Below are 22,426 nucleotides of genomic sequence, written 5' to 3'. Positions count from 1 at the left end.
TGAATCAGAGATTTCTTCAAAAAATATTGAATTAAGAATCATCTTTAGTTGCTGAGAAATCTGCGGCAGAAAAACAACTTGAATTTTTTCTGCATAAAACAGTATCAGCCTGTGCAAAATCTCTGGTGTCCTCATGGACTTGTTTCTGGGTGGTACACAATGAAATTCCACTTGTCTGAATCATCTGAGTAAGATTTTTCAGAAAAGTTTTATCCTTCTCAGTTTTAAGTCCACTTAGAATGACCAAATGTTTAAAGAGAGGCGAGTGGAATGAATGCGCTCTTTGATACAAGATAACAAAGGCCGCAACTGAGAAGCTTTGCTGCTCTTTGGGTAAGCACAGTTGATTTAACTTGGTACATGTTTATGAATCCCCAAGCTAACTGTAGTTATTATACTTGAGTCATGCTAAACAAATAAAGCTTTGCATCTCAGGAGCCTGGCATGTGTTTCAAGAGGCTGGCATGCATTTTCTTTACATGATCACAGGAGTGCCTTCCTTAACCTTTTGATTGGCAGGAAGAAAACTTACTTCATGGCCTGAGCCACGGTCGTCTCTGAATAATATAAACAGTGATGACCTGAACTTGATCTTTTAGACAAGGGACTCACTTTTCTTGGTAGCTGCATTATACAGACAAGCTAATGCTCGGGGTCAGCGAGGGGCTTTTGTATATCCGAGCACAATAAAGCTAGAAAGTGTTTCCTGCTGTTTAGCTAATTAATGCAGGGTACCACTCAGTAGGAATCAGCAGTGGTTTTGCTGCCTGTCACTGCTATTGTACTGCCTGCAGAAAGATACAGAACGAGGCATGTGGGAAGGGAATGAATTCTGTCTTGTTCTACCTATTGCAGGACAGCAACAAATGCAGGGAAGTCAGCTATGGATTCATTTGATGAGAAGGGGAAAGGTGTGGTACTGGAATGGTCAAAGCATATTTCTCAGAGTTGTAAATAAATAACAAAAAGAAATCGATAATACTCTGTGTGTGATGTGCTGCTGCCAGCCCAGAATTATCTGTGTGTGTCCTTAAATTGCCCTCCATCCTGACACTGGAGGGCACATCTGAAAGGAAAAGAATGACAGCTTTTCTTTATTAGACTTTTCCCTTAAATCATGTTTTCTAAATGCACTGTAAAATAAAGAATGTTGAGACTTTAAAGGCGCATGTAACTTTGTCACATCTTATATTTTCCGATGAAAAGCTGCTGCAAAGCAGTGAGTTCCTTTTCAGTAGCAAAATAGACAAAGGCATTTAGAGTTTGCTCTGATCTTGTATTCTGGTCAGGCACAGGTAAATGGTAAAGAGAAAATTTAAAGTGTCATAGTGAACAGCGTGCATTGCATATAGTTGAGCACAAGGGAGCTAAATAATTCAGTTCTTGTTATTACCTAGCTGGGTATGTGCTGCCTGTGGCTGCCTGCTTCTCAGCAAGTTTTTAAGTGGATTATTAACTAAGTGGAAGGCTGTTCGCAGCATCTCAAGTTTGACAGATGTGATTGTGCAGGGGGAGGGCAGGGGAAGAGGGTGGTTGCTCTCAAACAAAAGCTTCTCATAGATGAATGTGTTCCAAAATATATTTTGTAGTTGTGTTCCAGATTAAAAATAGATAAAACAAACGTTATAGATGTTTCATGCCCAGACAATAACACTTCTGTTTGGTTTTATTTTTTTTTTCCTTTTCCAGAACTGCTTAATAAAACACGATGAGAATGGATACTCAGCAATAGTGGGAGACTTTGGTTTAGCAGAGAAAATTCCTGATCACAGGTACGTGAACTAATCTAAATAGAGTGAGAGTTGCAGTGAGACTGCAGGTCAGAAGCTCCAGTCAGAGCCAGATCCCTGAGGCTGTTGCTGCATTCTGATACAGAGTTTGCAAAAAATATCCTCAGTCTTCAGTCTGGAACTGCAGGCTGGATAGCCAGAATGTTCCAGCTTTAATTACTGTCCATTTTGACGTTTAGTGGTGACATTTATTCTTCAAAAATGTTCCAAGGAGTAGATGATTTACTCAAGCTTTTCAATTCATCTTTTAAGCAGGTACTTGGGAATTCTGGGTTTAAAAAACCCCACAAAAATACTGTCCAACACTCTGGATTGGGATGATTTTGTAATACATGTCATTTGTTGATTCCGAGCAACTTTAGCTTCTTTCCGTTTTCATAAATAGTATCTGGGGCATTCTAGTACTCCCTTTAATGTCTGGATTAGTTGTTAAGATCCAAGTTTATAACAAAGAGTAAAATTAATTATAAAATTACCATAGTTCACCATTTTACTTTTTCTAGGATGAAATTATAATCTTAACTCATTTGAGGAATGCACAGGTGACTGTCTCAAGCTGTTGTCACAGTTGGAAATAGTCCTTTTGCAATCCTTCCATTAGGGAGATCAAGGACAAGGATTTCATTGTTCTCTCTGTATATTAACTTGTGTATTTCAGAGTATTCTGACTGTGAAATGTGCTGTCAGATTTTCTCCAGTGTGTGCTTCTGAGTAAAATAAATAAAAGCCTTCCAGCTCTTTTGACTGCAAAGAGAACAATAAAAGTTGATCTCAGCTATGTACGGTTTTTAGACTGCACATATCCTAAAACCATATCTTGGGAGGTCTAAAGGCTTGTGTTAATGTTGGTGAAATATTGATGTAAAAGCTTTACAAAGTCTTAATTTCCAGACTACTGATAAGTACAGCCAATATGTATCTTGTAGCTCCTCTGGGGCACCCGGTAAGGTGCTGAAAGCTTCAGTGGTATTCAAATGAACCCATCACAAAATCAGGAAGGCACTACAGGTGCCTTAAGTTGTTCTTAATAACCAGTTTTTAGATGCCTGAAAACTGACAGTAATAGCTTGAGTAGCTACTGAAATAAACAACTTAACAGAATTGCTACATTAGACACCATTTTGGTTTGATCTAGCCTTACCTCATTTTGAAAGGCAGCTTTGTTGTTCTCAGTTTGCTGATAGCAAGCCATGCTATCTTGAAACCTTCAGAGGCCTTTATGTTTTTTAATAGGTATTCCCTCAAGGTCAGCTGGGTGACAGTCTGGAGGTCTTTCTTAAGGTCCCAGTATTCAGCCATATGGAAATGGCAGATTTTTCAAATTGGATCTATTCTAATTACTTTTAGTTTTTACCTATTAAAGGATTCATTTGGTCAATCTTGATTTTTTTTTTTATTTTGTTTTGTTTTAATTCAGTTTGTAAACAGGCTGTGCTGACTTCATTCAGAGTTGCTTATCAGTATACATGTAGAGATGGATACCTGCATGTCTTGCTGGATGAATGGATAATTCAGCATCTAGCCTGAAACTGATGTCCACAAACGTTTCCATGTACAGATGAAGGAGCCAAATCTGCCAGGAGTTTGGAAATAAAAATTATTGAACAGCTATGACCTGAAAATAAACCTTTTTTTTTTTTTTTTTTTCCCCCCCAAAGTGGCCAGGCACTTAAAAACTAGAAATAAAATATGAGTTATTGATTGGGAAAGTTAATAGCAATGCTTGAGCATTTAATTAATGGTTCTTTCCTCTCTCCCTCCACCCTTCTCCCCTCTTCCTCCCCATCTATCCCATATCTATATAGTGAGAAGTTACCAGTGGTGGGTTCACCCTTCTGGATGGCACCAGAAGTTCTCAGAGATGAGCCCTACAATGAAAAGGTAGGTACATGATATAAATGTTAGTTGTCAGGTATTTCTCTTCAGTAGCTGTATGCAAGGTTTAGAATTTCAATAATAATAAAACTTGCTGTTTTCACTTGTGACACTTCTGTACTCAGGTCATTCAGATTTAGGGAGAGTGAGAGTTGAATAGCTAATATTTTTAATTCACGGTGTGTAATCTTACCTGGAAATAGAATTAGATTTAGGATTGTTCTCTGTGATGCTATTTCCATTCTGAAACACCCCACATGCCAAAATAGGATAATGGTTTGTTGATGTAACACAATTTCATTTAACCAAGTCTCAAGAGAAATGTAGTGAAGTTGCTTCCCATACACTAGTGAAATCTGGGTAGAAGTAAAAACCTGTATGTAAACTTGTACAATTATGTGTGTGTATATGTGTATATATATAAATCAGCATTTCTTAAGGTAAGATTTCTTGATAAGATAAAAATGCTCTCCACAGGTATTTACTAGTTTTCCTATTTGTGTCATTGGGAAATGTTTCTTTTAGGGGAGGATCAGATCGCACTGGATTTTGGAAACAGTATTTTAAATCAAGCTCTTCTGTACACAAGATTTTCTCTCCGTTACTTCAGCCCTGCCAGTGCAGCTTTTCTGTGATAAAACCCACATCCTGTACCTCTTTATAACTAGTCAATAATCTATTAATTGGTAGTAGTTTTAACTTGCAGGAAAGCAATAGCTACCTCAATAATTAATGTAATAATTACCATTTCAAAGCTTTTTAAAGAGTTACAATTGACCTAAATTAATAACAAAGTACCCAAATCTGTGGTGCCACATTCTTCACCAACTCTGGGGCATAGAGGAAGCAGGTCTTACACCTCATCAGCATGAAAGGTATCATGTAAGCCTGGCTGATACGTAAGGGATGAGGGATGCAAGCTTCTGCTCTGTAGACTTGTATTCCGTGTTTTCCTAAATTTTTTTACGTGAAAAACTCAGGTGGGTGGAAATCTGAGGAACTGTGCAGCTCCAGGGGTAGTCAGATAAGTGATTGCTGAGTGTCATGGAAATTGAGGCTGGCATACAGTGCTGCTGGATATCTTGAGCTTTGGGAAGACACTGTTTTCTCCAGAGGTATTGAACCCTGAGAAGAGACAACTGTAATTTTTCTTAAAAGCAGTATTAATGTTCTGGATAAGCTTTGATCATGTGTATTCTAAACCTGTTTTTCTAACCACAGTGATATATAGGCATGTCACGGTTTTGGCTAATTATTCCCATCTGTAGGACATCAAATGCAACTTCACCATTCTTTATGCAAGGAAGGATTATTTTTTTTGTTTGTTTTGTTTTCACGCTGCTGAATTAAGAGTGGTTTGGTGGGTTTTCTCTTTTATTCTTGAAAGAGTTTTAAAGTTACTATTGCTGTTTATGCAACAAGAATGCTTTACTGTGAGCATGTGTTTCTTCACGTGGAAAATGTTGGCTAATAATGCAGTTACTCGGTGTTGTGAGGCTGTGGTGCCAGTTTAGTTGTTCCCTGATAGCCATTTGGGGTGAGGAGAGACTCTGGGGCAGATAAGAACACTCAGTATTCATAACTGAACCATGTGTCTATTAATTATTTTTTTTTTCTCTCTCAGGCAGATGTGTTCTCCTATGGTATAATTCTGTGTGAGATTATAGCAAGAATACAGGCAGATCCAGACTATCTCCCTCGCACAGAGGTACGTGGTACATTTATAACACTGGTGGGAGGTGGTGAGTCTGCCATGATAAAGGCCTGGCCTTTAGAACTTCTGGCACTGCTGCCAAAGATACGATGAATAGGTGCTACATTAAAAATAGCCTGTAAAAGGCTTTTGTTCTTCTATGCTGTTATTGTAGGAAGCTCCATTGAAGACACTTTCCCAGAGACTTGGTGCAGCTGCGATCCTCATGGGAATTCTTTTCTGCCCCTAACTGGCAGAACATTGAGAGCACTGCAATGCAAACTCTTCCTTTTGTGGAGTGATAGCTCATGTAGACTTCTTGCCAGGGTCAGAACAGGGCACTTTTGGCACACTGCATCCACTAAGAAGCCCCTCCTTGTGAAAGGGGCAGGACCTGGGTTAACAGCAGCTAAAATAAGCTCACTCTTATTTTTGCATGGACTCTGCTAAGCACTGTGGATCTGAGCTATAATTGACTAATCAAAGATACTTCTTACTTTCTTCAGTTGCCTTTTGGTTGAGTCACATCTGCAGGGCAGCTTTTGGCCCTCTGGGGGGCTCTTCCAAATTGTCTGTTGTTTTCTTGTTCTGAAAATGTGAAATCGTTTAGGTCTCAAACTGCAGTAAGTAAAATTCTTTTGCTTCTCTGGCCTTCACATTTTATAGGCATGCACTTAAGGAACTGGATAACTTGTATTACCAGTCTGTCATCCACAGAAAAGTTAACCATTTTAACTGATACATTTTCATCATAGCAGAGTCTCTGGTTTTATAGCAGGCTGTTAATTTGCACTGTGAAAGTCACCACGGTGAAACATTACAGTATAAGAGATTGTTTCCAGATCCACACAGGCAACATTTAACTGCAATGGATTGCAGTTGAATGCAGGAAGAAGGATGGGCTTTGAAGTCAGTCCATTCTCTTACAGGTATCCTGTATCAGTAATCCCCACTGGGAATGCTGCAGTTCAGAGTGTGCATGAAGTTTTCTTAAAATTGTCTGCATGTGGTTGTTGAGATGGTGTTCCTGGCTATTCCTGATAACTCCACGTAGGGTTCCCCTAAAAAGAAGATGCTTTGGGCCAGATAACAGACCTCACTTATATCTCTGTGTTGTGTTTTTGTTTGTACAGAATTTTGGATTAGATTATGATTCCTTCCAGCACATGGTGGGAGACTGTCCTCCTGACTTCCTCCAGCTGGCCTTCAACTGCTGTAACGTGAGTATCTTACTTGAAGGGGAGAGGCCTAAACTAGAGTTCTCTAAATCCCTCTGGCTTTTGAAGATAGAGCTTAAAGCATTTACAGAAGAGGCTTGAAGAGCCTACCTATAACAGCAGTGCCTTCTGATAGCCCAGAAAGTCCCTTGCAGTTTTTATAATCCTTCCCTTCCCCTTGCAAAAAGGTATATCTTGTGTTTTTGCAATTCTGTGTTCTGTCATGCCAAGCAAACAGAACTGAACAGCTTCTTGCAGGCTGCTCAGGCTGATCATAACCAGTTGGGTGCTCTTGAAACTGGGTAACCCTTGGGCTGACAAAATGCAGCTGTTATTGTGTACAGACCTACTGAGCTGTGAAGAAAGGGTTCTGAGCTGCCCTCCCAAACAGAGGGGACAAACAATCCGAGGGCAAGCATTAAACTACTCTGGATACCTTCATGGCTCCTCACTGTGAAAATTCCAAGGAAGTAGATCTCTCTTGTTGGTTATCCAGTAACAGAGTTGCTAGTATTGTATAGTAAGCTGGTTTATATGAAATAAGAGAACCTGAGCTGCCACTAGTTTCAGATGAAGTTGAGACTGTCCAGCTTGCACAACTTAAGTTGAGGCAACTTCTTAAAGTTTTATTGCACAAAACTTTGCCTGGGACTCACAACCAGACCATACTGGAACCAGTACCAGCCCTGTGTCCAAGTGAGTGCTTGTAAGAGAAGTCTCATCTCTTTGTGCTCTTGATGCTTATTTTTGGCCTGAGCTCTGTCTCCTTTGTATTAGTGCAAATGCACACGCTTCAGGAGAGCACGGTGTAAAGGTGAGACTGGGGGCATGACTGCTGCTCTTGACACCAGATAGCATAATTTAATTCTAAAAATGTTTGTGGAACTTACTGTGGACAAGCTACTTCACTCCTGTAGTTTCACCTTAGTACAGCAGAGCTTGTTTCACCAGGACATTGGTACATCTGACTCATGTTCATGAAGTGTTTTGGTTACATGAGTGCTAAAGGTTTTGGCTAGAGGTAGGATTTGACTTGGGAAATATCAACTCCCACCTGTAGACTCCAGAAATGGTACTGCATCCAAACACATGGTGCATGATTCAAAGCAATTTCTCAGCACAGAAACTCGGAGAACAATTGCTCGTGAAGGAAGGGGCAGTGACCTTGTATTCTCATGTAAGAATTTGGTGTGGTCAGAGAAAAAGGATTTTCTCCTACTGATTGTCAAATGCTGATTCTTGTGTAATAAATATCCCTTCCCCAAATTGAAATGTAAATTACTTTCATGTGATCTAGCCATTAATATGCTGATTTCAGCATGGGCCATGCTGGAATTCACTTAGCACTCAGCTAGTAGAAGGAAAGAGGGGATAAACAGATAAGTCTTTCTTACATTTTCCTAAGCATGCTGTGCTTCAGCAATAGGTGATTAGTGTGATAATTTGCTCTTAGACATGGACATTTTTATTATTTAGTAGGTCAACAAAATGTGAACTGTATCCAGCTGATCAGCTGAAGTAATGTGCAAACTAATGTGCAAAGCCCTGGGGTTTTCTACAGCCAGGAAACGTGTTTTAGGGTATGTAAGAAAACCAGAAAAAAAAAGTCATACTGACATGTATGAATAGTGGATTAAAATGTCTTTAATTTGCTGTTATAAAGTGTGGGGTTTTTTAAATAAGTACCTTCAGGGAAGGCTCCCCAACAACTATAAGCCTATTTGTGTCTATACTTAGTAAACATAATCATAAATGATCATGCAAAAAGTTTACCATCACGAGCTGAGCTGTGGGCAACTGCTGCCTTGAGGAAGAATCTTTTATTCCATTTGAGCAGAATCTGGGCTGCTCAGGGATGGAAGAGGCAAATGGTGCTCTGAGTAACTTTTCCATGGGTGCCTTTGTCCTGGATCTTACCTAGCATAAATTAAAATAGCCAGAGAGCCCCTTTTATTTCCTCTAACTTTCTGTAGCTTGCAACAGCTCCTTAAGCTTCCCAAATTAGTAAATTTGTCAGAGTACAGTGTGTGCTTCAGTGTTGCCCCTGCCCTACTCTTTCAGTGAAGCAGGGAAAGCAGAAAAATGTTTTCCAATGCCAGGAAATTCCAGCTGCTGCATTAGAACAACTTTCTTGCTGCTCTTGAGCTCTTCAAGTGCGATTTGTTTGGTTGGTTTTTATTACTGTACATGTGAATTTTTAGCCCTTCACCCTGTGTTGCTGGAAGGTGTTCTGGCATTGCTGATCATACCAGTTCTTTTCAGAAAGATCCATCTCGTAGGACCTGCAGGGCAGTACGAGGGAGGTCTTGGAGGTTTGTTGTGCACAAAGCACCACTGTTCCCATTGTAGAGGTGAGATCTGTCTGGGCTTGCCCACTCTGAAAAAGCCTTTAGAAGGCTGGAAACAGGAATCAGGTCAAGCAGAATATTTTGTTATTACTGTAATGAGGTTAACTTTCAGCTGCTGAATTAGATACCGATACCTACAGTAGTTAAACCTGTAACATATATACAGGGTCGATGTTCAAAATTATGAAATGCCTTCTAAGTTACTATCTTAAATTAAACTTCTTGGCCTGTAGTTCAGTTTTAGTGTTGCTCTTTGTTTAGAGTTCCGTTTCTGCTAGAGTGGATAATTAAATACTTATTGAGAAATTCAAACTGATACAGGGGGGAATGTTTTATCTGAGTTTTTTTTTTTCTAATATATTACTTGGTCAAATTATATAACCAGTCTTGCTTCCTTGCAAGACAGACCAGTACATCAAGTGGTAAGGCTGATTAGCAGATAGAAAGATGCATTTTCAGCAATGCCATTTAGGTGTGTTTTAATCAAAGCCACAGGGAGATGATAGAAGAATTACAAACTTTTAAAGAATGACATAGCCATGTTGCTCTGTATAACCCTTTTGAAGTAATGTTAGTACATAATCTCTCTCTGATAACCAGAGTCTAGAAAGAAATCTTGAACTATTCAAGCTGTTCAAAACAAACAAAGCCCCATCACGAGCCATGAATCTGACAGATTCCCACCTTGTCAGTTTAAAATTCATCCTCTGCATATAATGTTTACAAATTGATAATTAAATGTGAGAAATATGATAGACAGAAATGCCACTTTGCAATGATAACACACTTAAAACAGTCTTGAATTTCCTTAGTTTCTTCAGATTGTCCCTCTCTCTGTCCACTGTGTGAGCAGAATAGCATGGACAAACCCACATGAACTTATTTGATTTGTGTCCATTCACAGATGGATCCAAAGCTGCGTCCTTCATTTGCTGATATTGTCAAAACACTGGAGGAAATGTTAAACCGTCTGAAAAATGAGGACTCTGAGAGAGAGAGAAAGTTCTTGAACCTTGACAACAGTGAAAGAAAACCAAAAGGTAAGTGTCTGTAATGTACAAATATTGCTGCATGCTAATAGCAAGAGGGTACAATGCTTCATATTTTGAAACCTGGGATTTCAGCTATATGTGGTATTATTTACACCTTATGAAAAATTTAATTGAACCTTGAAAATTATTCTGGAGCAATGCTGTGTACTTTGCACTACAGTGTCCTTTGGGGAAAAAACAGCTAACTGTTTCTTAAAGTGCCTCATGAGGTTTTGCCCACTAGCTCTGCAGAGGAAATTTAGAGTTCATTTGGGAATGGTTTTGTAAGTTGCTAATAGTATATGAAAATCCATCAACTTTTTATTTATCCCTGCCCTACTTAGTACATATGCATAATTTCTTTGGTGTATGTTACATGTAACGTTTAGAAGCTTCTTAAATTCCTTCAGGAGGAAGAGCACAGAAGATGCAAGAGTATTATAAAATACTCTGAAAGATGGGAAAAGATGAATCCCAAGTCTGCTTGGCCTTGAAAGGTTTTCTCTAAAGCTGTCTGGTGCCACCTGGTGTGGGGAGCAAACTCTGGTAGCCTGGGCCATATTCTGACTTGGGTGTCTCTTATGTTAGTACACTTCTGGCATTGGGAACTTAGAGTACAGTAAAGATAGTTTCTCATATCGTGTGTATATATAAATATGCAACACATATACATAGCCATCAATCTGTAGTATGGTTTTAGATTGCAATGATTATTCTCTATTTCAAACCACATACAGTTAATGCATGTGCTGGTTCTCCAGACCTGGAAAGCATCTAAAAGAGGTGTGAGTTAAAAAGGAAAACGTTTTTTTTTGTTTAGATTTTTGGTTTGGTTTGGGTTGGGTTTTTCTTTTTTCACATTTTTGGCATTCTCCCCTTGGAGTGCATGTACAAAACAAGTACTTCTTGAAGAAGTGTTACATGCTGTTCTTTGACTTGTGTACTCTTTCCTACATGGAATGACTGCAGTCTAAACTGTGGCAGTATTTAGAGGGGAAAGTGAAAATCCATATGTGCTTATTCTGGAAATGGTAATCAAAAGGAGATATCACTTCTTTATATTCTTTTGTTAAGGCTCTAACACAGCTCTTCAAAGACACCTTGAGAGCCAGTGGCAGGTGGATGTTCCAAACAGTCAGTGTTAGCATCTACCGTTTTCCCAACCTGTTCTAGTGATACAGCTTTATTTATATATATATGTGTGTGGGGTGTGTGTGTGTGCAAATACACATGCATATGGACAACTTTAAAACTCCTGTTCATCAGGGTCAAACAATCACATACCCCTAGTATCCTAGTTTTGTGTTGGATAATGTACTGAATGAAGGCTGCGATGGAATTATTTAAAATCTTCATGGTACCAGGAGGGGCATTTATTTTGGTCTTAAGACTTTTTCTATCATGGTGAAAAAAATCCCAGTTCCTTCGGCAACTAAGTTTTGTACTTGTTCTCTTTTATGGCCAGTATCACCAACAGATCTTGGGCAACCTCTGCTGGAAGCCAGGACGATAAATCTAGAAACGTGCAAATTGTTCTTCTCTAACACCCTGTGCCGTCTCTGCTGTGGCAGTGTACTGGCAGCAAGGAGGTTTGAAGGGGCTCTAAAATACACTGAGAAGAGAATGGTGTACTTGTGTCTGTGCAGGAACTCATAAGGAAGGAGCAGACATGTGCTTTGGGAAGATAGTTTGGAACATCAGAAATGCAGCTTTTTTTCTTTACAGTTGTCATGAAGGCTCTGTGAGCAAGCAGACATACAGCTGTATAGAGCTTCTCTTAAGCTAAGAGTGTTTCTCTTTTTCTACTCAGGATCAATTGAAAAAGGACCAGGAGTAAAACGTTTGAGTTCCTTGGATGATAAGATCCCACCCAAGTCACCCCGTCCCCGTCGGAATATCTGGCTGTCACGCAGCCAGTCGGATATCTTCTCCCGCAAGCCTTCCAGGAAGATAAACGTGCAGGACCCCTACTATACACCAAACAAAGGGTTAGGCCGGAAAGTGAATCCCTTCAGTGCCCGGGAGGACCTCAAGGGAGGGAAGATCAAATTCTTTGACATGCCAAGCAAGTCTGTGATTTCCCTCGTGTTTGACTTGTACTCTCCAGAGGCAGGCGGGGGCCTGAAAGCCAGCCAGTCCCACTTCCAGCAGGCCTACAGCACAGACTGGCAGGAATTTTCCCTGCTTCCTGGGAGGAGATGCAGATCGCTTCCACTCTCTCCTGAATTACCACACAAGGAATATGGCCTGTTTGGAGGACTGTCTTCGACCGTTGGCAGGTGTGACCCAGCCCAGCTTGGTGCAGAGGTTCGGCAAAAACTCCTGAGTAGCAGTAAATATGGTGTGTCAGAGATTCCCCCCTTTCACGCCAAGCATCACAGACCAGAATTTCTTCTTGCACCAGGACAAGAAGAGGATATGGACTGTTCAGATGGGCCAGTGGCCCAGGAGGAAAATGGGTTTTGCCTTGTTGAGAACACGTGTGGAGCTCCAGCGTGTAACCAACCATTAGTGCTGGCCCAGCCTGAGCCTCTATCTTACAAAAAGCTCCCAGTTGAGAATTCAGTGAACTCTGAGGGACGTGGCTCCTCACAAGTGTTTGCAGGCTGTCTCCCATCTGAAGAGATGGAGGTGGAAGATGATCTACTGAAAATTACTCTGTTAGAGTCCACAAAGCCTCTGTTCAGTGTTAGTCCTTCCAACGAGCTGAAAAGAGAGGCATGGCCCTTCAGGGAACAGGATGGAGACAGTCCTGCCCTGTTGCCTCAGACCTCCTCCAGCATCTCAGCAAGTGGCAGCACAGAGTCAACTTGTGACATATGAAGAGAGGGCTCAAACTGAACATGTCCTTGAGGGAACAGTTGTTCCCAGTTGCTTAAACTCTGTTTTTCTCAAGTGCTGGGTTTCACGTTTGAAAGAGACTCAGCAGATGGTGGGAGCTGCCTGTCAAACAGATTGCTGCAGACAGTATCTGGACAGACTGATTATTTTATAAAACTTTATTTCAAACTGTGCTTATTCCCATTCCTGATTTACTATAGGAGGGGGAACTACTCCAGCCAGAATGGCCATGTGAGCCCCACAGCCTTTCCAAGAGGCAGCAGCCAGAGCAGGCACCGTGTAAACAGTTTGACCTGGATTTCCAGCATGGAGTATTTCAAGGCCTTAAGCTCCATGTAGAGTAGAAAGAATGACCCTTAGGTTTTCCCTCTTTCTCTGACTGACCAGCTGCTCTAAGCCACTGCAGATTTTTCATTAATTCTGCAGCAGTGCACGTGAGTTGGAGCCTCTGTTTTAGAAACAGGCACAGAGGTCTTTCAGAGCTATGTTGAGCAGATAGGAATGCTCTCTGGTTCCAGAGCTGCTGTGAATGCTGTTGCAGCATTAAACAAGCTCTTCATTCAAAAGCAGCAAAAACAAAACCCCTCATGCTGGTCACAATCTGTGGGCTGAGTCACATGACAAATACTTTGCAATTAACAAGAAGAATCTGTTCCCTGGTGTTTCATTTTCCCTTGGGATTTGGTAATGATGTTTAATGCATTAGTGCAGGGAAGCTCTCTTCCTTGTACAGCTCTTCATGTATCTCAGCCCAAATGTGGAGAAGATTTGCCCAGGGCACAGAGAGCCATATTCCAGGCATTGTGATTTCTGGGCTTCTGAAGAAACTGCCCTTAAGAGTAACTAGTTGTACTGAGCTTTTGGAGGGGGTGTGTGGATGTGCTCTTATCTCTGAAGAACTGAATGAACATCATGATCTGTTCCTGCAGAATCTTTAAATACAATAGCTACACCACAGTTGACTATTACCACTAAGCTAGAAGGGTCACATTCACCTCCCTCTCTGGTACAACATCCCATCTCACTGATTCCACTGCAGTAATGATGGCTCCTCACTTAAAACCAGCTGCTTGACAGAAGACAGTGATCCCCTGCTCAGGGGAAGTTGCCAGCAGTGTTGTGGCCACACAAGTGCTCTTAGAGAGGATGACTCACAGGAGGGCTTTGAATTGTCAAACTAAAGAAAATCAGCTTGTCCCAAATTAACTTTTTTTTTCCCCTCTACAGAAAGAAGCTGCTGTCGTTTTTGGCTTCTCCTGTCACTAAATAGGATGATCTTTTTATTTCTTGATATTATTTTTTTTACTTCCCTTCACCAGCAGGTACATGTGAAAGAAGCAGCAACATGAGCTTTAATGCTGCTTGCTGGAACCAGCATCAGTGATCCCCGCTCTGGGACGTGATGTGTGGGGCAAGCTTGTTCTGTGATGAGGTTTGTGCAACATCCTTTTCCATTATCATCATCCCAACAATATGGGATTTTATTTTATGGGGTTTTTTTTTAACCTATATTATCATTCCTAAGTGAGGTATGCATTGCATGCCTGCTGAGCAGATGGTGATGCAGCAGAGAGTCCAGAATTTCATCTAGGTAGCCTGTTACACACTCTTCCTGCTCTCTTGTAAGGATGGATAATGTAAGCTAGTCTCTGATGGAAGCCAGACTATTTCTACTCTTCTCCCATCTCAAAGAAAGGTTGGAGAAAGCCTTAGTTCTTTCTTTTATCTTTCCAGAGGTGTAGGTAATTATTCCATGAGTTACAATTATGACTCCGTCTTGTGAAGTGTGTGTTAACCTGAGCAGTGGTTCTCCCTTTGCAGTGGCTGCAATGAATTTAATGAGAAACCCAGTGTTGCTGAGTTATGTAGCACAGTCCATTCAGATTAGGCAGCTGTTGGCAGTTTGAAAGAGAAAATGCCTGTGCTCATTAAGATCACCCCTTTTGGCCCACACCCCTCTGCCTCTTGAAGGTGCTGATCTGTAGAATAGTCTGGATTCTGTATCGTGTCTGCAGAGTGCAGAGCAGCTTGTACAGCTGGCACTGTGTTGTGTGTAACTTCCTTTGAGGACAGAGAAACAGCAGAACTTGATTGCCAGAGTTGCCTGCCTTATGCCTGCTTGCTTTTTCTTTTCTTTTTTTTTTTTTTAATACTTTTATCTTTGATACAATTGTAATCTTCCGGGAGGGAAACCATCAGCACCAGCTTCTGTTGTCACAAGGTGCATTTAGGTGCGTGACTTCAGACAAAAAAAAAAGCAATAATGAGTAGTTTACTTTTGGATCACCAGGCTGAGGGAAGCTGCCCAGCATCCTGGAGCTGCCTGCAGCCTCATCAGAGAGCACACGCACACCTCTGGCTGCCTTGTGGCTCCTGGGAGCCCTGGCTGTCAGCTGACACCTCATCACGAAGCCTGTTGCCCTCTGTGGCACCCATTGCAGTGACCTCATCTGTTCTCTTACACCACTCTTACAATGTTTCCCTGCCCTGAACAGCTCTTACAAAGCAGCATGGCTAAAAGTTTTCTTTTCTTAAATGTCCGCTCTAAGCACAACCAGCTGACGTGCATTGGGCACGTCTGTCGACTTTTCTGGCTCTTTGTACGGAGGTGGAGATGTCAGAAAGAGAAATTCCAAGGACTAGCAGCTCAGGCCTTTCCTGGATTCTTGGTCTGCATGGGAAGAGGCATGTGTATGAAACTGGAGTAAGAAGTAATTTTTAGAAATAGCTAAGTGGTTGCTGAAACCCAGTATTTCCTGGGGTCTGGATGCAGTTGGAACTCACTGCGTCTCATCCCTTTGGTTGCGTAAAGCTGAATCTAGGTTGCACCTAGCAACTACTACTAGGTTTTCTGCCTACCTGAGGTTGCTTTTTGACAGGGGGCCATTTTCTGACAGCTACTGATGAACATGTGGTTAGCAAACTCCTTGTTTTACAGTGATGCGACAGAGTTTTACTGTGATTGGATTTTACCGTGATTTCAACTCTACGGGAGCCGTTCCTGCTACGCATCTCCGTGACGAGATCAAAGATGTTTTAAATTCACCTTAAATCTCTCTGTATTGAATTCATTTAAATGTCTGTTATAAGCTATTTTCGTTGTGGTTGCAGGTTGATGAAACGCAGCCCAGAGAATGCATGTGAGTTGCTGCCCTTCAAAAGCAGCGCAGCCAAAGGGGCTGCAGCAGACTTGTACTTGTTGGAGAGGCATTGATGTGTTATGTGTAACAGAGCATTGGTATTTTTTGCCAGTACAACTAAAGACACTTGAATAATTCCTGTTTGCACTTAATGCTATTGTTTATATTGCATGTCACTACATTTCTATGCAAAACAAATAACTTTTTTTTTTTTTTGGGAGGAGGGGCAGCCAGATATTTGATTAAGTATAAAGACCTTTGCGAGATGATCTATTTTCGTATTTATGAAGGAGTTTTACGTCTTAATATTTTGCAGACTGTAAATAGCTCAACTTGTAATTAAAGGCTTAGGAAGAGGTTTGTAGCCTGTGTATAATAGTAAGTTAACACTGCCAGAAAAAGAGATCTTTGCGAAACAACTTTTCTAATATTGCGGATATTTATGAATATGTAAAGAAAGCACGTCTTGTTTTTATGTTGATTGACCTTCTGACTTTTTTGAACTATAGAAATGGTGTATGTTTTATTGGAACTGCAATAAGAAGTAACCAAAGATGAATCCAGTTAAATATTTTCATAATTTTTTTCTTGGTCAGGTTTTGTAAACTTTCCCAACTTGCTTTCAAAATAAAAATTAAATCAAGGCCTGAGTCTTGTCATTAAGAGGACAATTCTAGGTTAAAAAAGCTGGCTCGAATGCTTACTTAAGCTACAAATGCCATCAATACCTGGCTTGAAATTGTATTTGCTATTACTCAGTGCTGAATTATAAACAAGGAATCATCCTCAGTCAGTGTTATTTCTCTCCTGCATCTTACTGAAGTGTTGCACTATTAAATTCATGAGAATCAAAGATTTTTTGTTTACTGCTCTGGGTTACAGTGCCCAGAAGAGCAGGCCATAGCTTTTGATAGCAGCCTGCAGGGAGTTTGCCATGGTGGCTGCTTTGTTCTAGCCCTAAACAGCTTCAGTAGCACAGGAAGCTGTGCAGTTTCTCAGGACCACATCTGGCTTTCACCTTCACTGCATCTCCCCTTGCCAGAAGGCTGATGACCTGCTATGGCTTGGTTCTGCATGCTGTTAGCCTGCACTAGAATCAGCTGGTCCATCTGGGAGAAACTTTCTCCTTCCCCTCTCTCCTGTAGGAGAAGAGGTTCTCATCTGGATGTGCTGTAACCAAAGGTGCACTTCTCCTCCCCCTTCTTCAGCCTCACCACTGCCTTCACATCCCAACATGCTGCTAAGGAACACAGGGGGAACTCCAGCTGAGAGCAATTTAATTGGTCAGATGTTAAAACAGAAACAAGGAACTCGTTCCCTTTCTGGTGATGAAATAAAGGACTTGATGGAATAAAGGGCTTCAAAACTTGAAGGGGAAAAAAAAAATCAGTTTAGTGAGGAGCTCTGTAGTTCTATGCACTGTCCCAGGCCAACTTTATCTTCTCGCTGTGGGCTTTGGAAGATTTAGAAAACAAGCTCTTCACAATTTGCAGTGGCACCGATTTCCCGCTGAGGTACAGTTTATTATGGCAGTCTGGCAACCAGGGCCCTGCTCCAGTGTCTGTGTTTTTCCCTTGCTTGAGCATCCAGACATAAGCCATGATATAGCCAGTCATGAATGCGTCAAAGCCAGCTCGGTGTGTGCCCCCCTGGGAAGGAGGGACACGGGTTTGCTTTTCCTTTCCTGCAGCACCTGCTGCTTCAGTCTCGGGGATGTCTGGGTGACTTACTGAGCCCAACTCAGCAGGAACCTCTGGCTTCCTCTCCACTTGGTCACTGTCAGAGGCATTGCCCTTGGCAGAATGGCTCAGGGCAACTGCTACCTGGACAGCAGTTCCTTCAGTGCTCCCCAGATTCTCTTCCCACTGTGTGCTGGTGTCTGAGTTGACCTCTGTTTCCACATCCATGGAGTTCTCCTCCAGGGGCCTGCCCTCTCCATTGGGTGCGATTGCTGCCAGCTCTGTGGCAGCTGCAGGCTCAAAGCAGCTCTGTTTCTGTGGTGGTCCCTCCTCCCCGTTCTGAGCTTGCTCTGTTTTTTCCCCTGAGCTTTCCTCTAGGAACACCTTTGCAGATGCTTTTGTGTTCTTCCGATGCTTCCATCTGTGCTTCCGTTTCTTTCGCTTCTCCCAAAGCTTGTCATCCTCATCAATGATGAGATCGATGTTATGAGACTGTGGACACTTCACCCCTTTTGGACACCAGCCATAGGCCTAAGGAGAGAGAGAGAGAGAGAGAGAAAGTCTTAGCCTCCCTCTTCCTGGTTAGGGCAGCGCTCACCATAACATGGAGCAGAGCTAATTATTCCCCTCCACCAAGGGCTTGAGAGGCTGGATCAGGAACACTGTGCTCAGTTAAAGTCCCTGAGCAACACTGAGTTGGTTGCTGGATGAGAAAATTCCAGAGATTTCCCCAGCCTGTGTTGTTCTGTGACAGAATGTGAAATATCAGGAAGAGCTCCTTTCTCCATGAAGCACCTGAAGCCAGTTCCAATCTGATGGGACAGGCTCTTTGCTACTGCAGCAGCACCAGGAGGTGCTGTGGGTCACCCTGTGCTACAGTGCCAGAACCTGCAGACAGGTAATACTTTTTTTTATGTCTAATCAAGATACAGGGGAGGGTAGAGGTGGTGTTTCTTGCTTGAGGGACAAGCCAAACTAATACAGAATTTGCATCCCTCCCCCAAAAGCAATGGGTACTCTTAACTCACATCATCCTGCTGTTTAGAGCCATAGAATCTCCTTCTGAATCTTACCATCTAACATAGCCTGCAGAATTCCCCACCTCCCAAGCAGAGTGTGCTGTTGCCCTGTCTGTCATGAAGCCACCTGAAGCTTGAAAATGTTCCTTCTGCTGTGAAACAAGCGAGGGGAAGTTCCCACGTGCTTCCCTACCCCTTCCTGCTCTGGCCAGGTGTGCCTCTTTCCATGGAGCCATGAAGGAAGCTGGGATTCAGGTTACTTACCGAAAATTTCTCACAGACAGGCACCTTGTTTCCCTCTCCTGTGTTGTGGCTTTCCTCTTCCAGGGAGCAGCAGCGATAGTCGATGTATCGGGACATGTTGGCAGGGTAGTTGCAGAACTCCACGGTGAGGTGCTGCCCACTGGAGTCCTTCAGCTTGGAGTTCTCCCTCTTGCTGGAACAAACAGGAGCACACAGTTACTGAGGGGAACTCACAAAGGGACCATGGCGTGGAGCCAGCACAAACTCCCTGCTCTCCACTGAGTCCCAGATCCACGAGTTTCCTGCCCCCGAGCTCCACAGCTTGCTGGAAAGAAATTCAATCCTGGGAGTGCAGCTTAAGTAAGTAGTTGCTTCTGTGCTGATTTAAAGGTTGTTTTTTCTTATGCCAGTATACAGACAGGGAAAACTGTCGCTGGTGAAGCTATGGGAGAAGGTGGCCCATAGTTTGATTTTGAATACTAAGGGAAGCATATCTGTTAGTCTTCATACTATTAATGGACAAAAAAAAAAACAAACAAAAAAAACACCCCAAAATGAAGCATTACCACCCAGGCAGGTTGAACCTGGGCAATGCAGAAAAGGAAAGGGTTTCCATCATATGAGAAAAGAATCTGACCTCTGTTTTGTCCCAGGAGGTGGTTTAAAGGCCCAAAACCTCTGGAAGGCTCCATGAAACTAGAATTGTGGGTTAAAACATTTAAGAGGTCAGTTTAAAAAGTATTTTTATCTTGTCAAAACAAAGCACTCTCATGTTTTGCGAACAACCATCTTGAATGTTTTCAGACCTGTCAAAGTGGCATTTCCTGAGATAAAACAGTCACTAAAAATACTGTTTCTCCTCTATGCAGAGCATGACTTGAGCTTTTTGGAGATTCCAGGGGCTGTATAGCACTGCCAGGGGCTTGTTTAGATTGTGTGGAGACTGCAGAATGTGGGGCCAGACTGCAAAGCACAGACAGGTGTCCTGAAAAAGAGCACAACCCTCGCTTGGAAGGCAGTGATGGGATTTGGAGCGGGCTGCAGGTGCGTGTGACAGAGCTGGTCAGCGTCAGGAGGTGCAGGGAGCACCCACTCTTTAACTGCAGCACCCCTCACAAAACAGAGTTATAACCAGCAGACCCTGCAGGGCAGCCCTGTTTTGATTTGCTCTCTGAGCTCGTAGGGGATGTGTGTTTCTGCTGTGACCCTGTGGCACTGCTGGACCAGAACCAGGCAGCGACCCAATTAGTTCTCAGATCAGGTCACTGTGGTCAGTCTTCTGCTGGCACTAGGTCTGAAATCCTCTTTCAGCAGCTACCCAACAGAGAGGAAAGGTGTATTAAAAAATGCACCCCTGTGCACTCAGCACCCAGACCAGAAACAGAGCATGGGTCACCTGAAAAGCACCTTTTTACAGGCAGTGGGACAATGAAAGGACACAGCCCCCCTTGCCTGGAAAAACAAATACACAGTGACTTCCCCCTGTGATCTCTTAAGTACCAGAGGGATGCTCACCACTTCTTGTAGGCGTACTCCAGGTAGGACGCCACAAAGCGCATCTCAAACTCCGAAGCGTACTTGGTGTCGTATATTCCTGCTGGGAACATCTCGGAGAGGTCGGCAGTGAAGGTGCCCAGGCTCTCGGGGAGGTGGGCGTAGAAGCACTGGTACAGGAACACCAGGTCAATCAGGCCATTATGGAGAATGAGTGGCTTCCTCGCCCGGATGAGCTCCAGGAAAAGCGTCCGGACGCCCTGGCTCTGGCTCTCATTGCCCTGCAAGAGGAAGGATCAGTCAGGGAGCCTCAGCACCCCAGCCTGCCACCACCCTGGGGAGCCCTCAGAGCCTGTGCCAGCACAACACTGCTCACATCTGTGACCTGCTCTGAACAAACACAAACATTTGGAAAAGCAACTGCACCAAGCGACAGCCTGGGTGTGAAGCAGCAGGGAGGTGAGAGGGGCAATGCTGCACTCAGGGCCGCAGTGTGAGCCCACCCTCACTCAGGAGCAGGAGCAGCCAGTGCCCTCCCAGCAGCCTGAGCTGGGTTTGTACCTTGTCGTTGCCCTTGTGGTACGGGATCCCCTGGGAGTACTGCTTGTTGAAGTCGAAGCCGTGCTGCACCAGGAACTGCACCGACTGGGGCTCCACCACGTAATCCTCCATGCAGAGCAGCGTCAGGTTGTAGATCTGGCACAGGTACGTGTTCTCGGACTGCGCCGGGAGAGCGGACAAAGAACGGACAGGTCACAGGGGTGCCGGAACAGCCCGGGGGCAGCTCGGCGGGGCGGGGGTTGGGCCCCAACTCCCGGCGCGTCCCCGCTGCTTCCCGGGAAGGCGGGAGCAGCAGCAAACGGCCCGCGCACGCACCTTCTCCGGGAGCTGCTTGAAGCAGGCGAGGCCGAGCGACAGCACGGAGCGTGTCCTGGCGGCGCTGCAGACGGCCTTGTACCGCTCCTCGATGCACCTGCGGCGGGACAGCGGAGCGTGAACCCTCGGCACCGAGGGCCGCGCCCCCCCCCCCCCCCCATCCCCCGCCCCGGCCCCGCTGGGCACTCACGGGCTCAGCAGCGACTTCCTGGCGCCGAGACCGCTCAGCTCCTGCGGGGAGACACACACAGACACCCGTCAGCGGCCCCGCGGCCCCGGCCGCACCCCGGCGGCGCCCCCGCCCCGGCTCACCGTGTCCACGGCCACGAAGGTGGCGGAGCGCAGCGCCAGCAGCAGGGACGGCCACAGTTCGCCCAGGTTGTCGCTCTGCACGTCCACTACCGGCACCCGCGCGGCGCCCGCCATGGCCGCGCCCGCGCGGGGCCCGGGCCTCTGCCGCCGCGCCTGCCCCGCCGCCCGCCCGCCGCGGGCCCCGCCCGCCCCGCCCCGCCCTCCCGCGCGGCCGGCGCGACCCCTGCTGGCCCCGGTGAGGCTTTTTTACCGTTCCCAAAATCCGTTTTCAACCGAAATTCTGGGTTAAGTAAACGGGCGTTTAGCACGGACACCTCCCCGGGGTCCTTCCCCATTGAGGCGCTCGGGCCGGCGGAAGAAGGGGCGGGCCCCGCCCCGTTTTGCTCCCGGCTCGCTGATTGGCTGCCGCGCGCCGGGAGGCCCCGCCCCGGTGCGCGCGCTGAGGGCGGGAGAGCGCGAGCCCCTCCCTGCGCCTCCCTACGATTGGCTGGAGCGGTCAGAGGGCGGGGCCACGTGGGGGCGGGAAATGTTTTCCCGGGAAGGTGTCACGTGGCGGCCCCGGCGGGAGCGGTCTCGCCATGACCCGGTCCCGGGCTGGGACAGCGGTGGCGGCGGCGGCCGGGGCGCTCCGACGGAGCGGCGGCAGCGCGGGCCGGGGCAGGAAGCGCACGTCACCCCGCGGAGGTGCCCGGCAGCGAGAGGGTTGGGGGGAGCGTGGGGTGTCCTCTGCTGCCCCCCAGGCAGCCACTGGTGCCTCCTGGGTCCTTGTAAGGCCCCGCACTCGGTGCGCGTCCACCCGGCAGCGGCCCTGCCGAGCTCCCGCCTCTGCTGCGGTCGAGCCCCGCAGCCCTTCGTGCCCTGATCCCGC

The 22,426-nt window shown here is 44.8% G+C and overlaps 2 protein-coding genes across 7 annotated transcripts in view; one reads left to right on the top strand and one right to left on the bottom strand.

The window, feature by feature from the left end:
* Window positions 1-16,582, top strand: part of TESK2 (testis associated actin remodelling kinase 2) — a 112,146-nt gene extending 95,564 nt beyond the window's left edge. For all 6 annotated transcript variants that reach the window (XM_032696069.1, XM_032696071.1, XM_032696073.1 and 3 more), the window contains 6 exons: window positions 1,690-1,772; window positions 3,596-3,671; window positions 5,290-5,373; window positions 6,492-6,578; window positions 9,828-9,963; window positions 11,765-16,582. In XM_032696069.1, the coding sequence (XP_032551960.1) occupies window positions 1,690-1,772; window positions 3,596-3,671; window positions 5,290-5,373; window positions 6,492-6,578; window positions 9,828-9,963; window positions 11,765-12,777 (1,479 nt within the window). In that variant the 3' untranslated portion in view covers window positions 12,778-16,582. The remainder of the gene's footprint in view (window positions 1-1,689; window positions 1,773-3,595; window positions 3,672-5,289; window positions 5,374-6,491; window positions 6,579-9,827; window positions 9,964-11,764) is intronic.
* A 609-nt stretch (window positions 16,583-17,191) lies between these two features.
* On the bottom strand, window positions 17,192-21,703 carry TOE1 (target of EGR1, exonuclease). Its single transcript, XM_032696074.1, has 7 exons — window positions 21,559-21,703; window positions 21,437-21,477; window positions 21,247-21,343; window positions 20,932-21,090; window positions 20,392-20,651; window positions 18,898-19,069; window positions 17,192-18,145 (listed from the first exon to the last, which is right to left on the bottom strand). The coding sequence occupies exons 1-7, from the start codon at window positions 21,670-21,672 to the stop codon at window positions 17,348-17,350; spliced, it is 1,641 nt and encodes a 546-aa protein (XP_032551965.1). The 5' UTR covers window positions 21,673-21,703; the 3' UTR covers window positions 17,192-17,347.
* Window positions 21,704-22,426: the final 723 nt, after the last annotated feature.

Source organism: Chiroxiphia lanceolata, chromosome 9, assembly GCF_009829145.1.
Source record: "Chiroxiphia lanceolata isolate bChiLan1 chromosome 9, bChiLan1.pri, whole genome shotgun sequence".
In the NCBI taxonomy this organism is placed as follows: domain Eukaryota; kingdom Metazoa; phylum Chordata; class Aves; order Passeriformes; family Pipridae; genus Chiroxiphia; species Chiroxiphia lanceolata.
Note: the sequence above shows the minus strand (reverse complement) of the source record. Positions and strands in the feature narration are given on the sequence as shown.

Coding starts and splice junctions, on each gene's coding strand:
- TOE1 (XM_032696074.1), bottom strand. CDS start 21,672: ATGGCGGGCGCCGCGCGGGTGCCGGTAGTGGACGTGCAGAGCGACAAC. Junction 21,344..21,436: donor AGGAAGTCGCTGCTGAGCCC/GTGAGTGCCCAG, acceptor GTCCCGCCGCAG/GTGCATCGAGGAGCGGTACA. Junction 18,146..18,897: donor CTGTCTGTGAGAAATTTTCG/GTAAGTAACCTG, acceptor CTCTCTCCTTAG/GCCTATGGCTGGTGTCCAAA.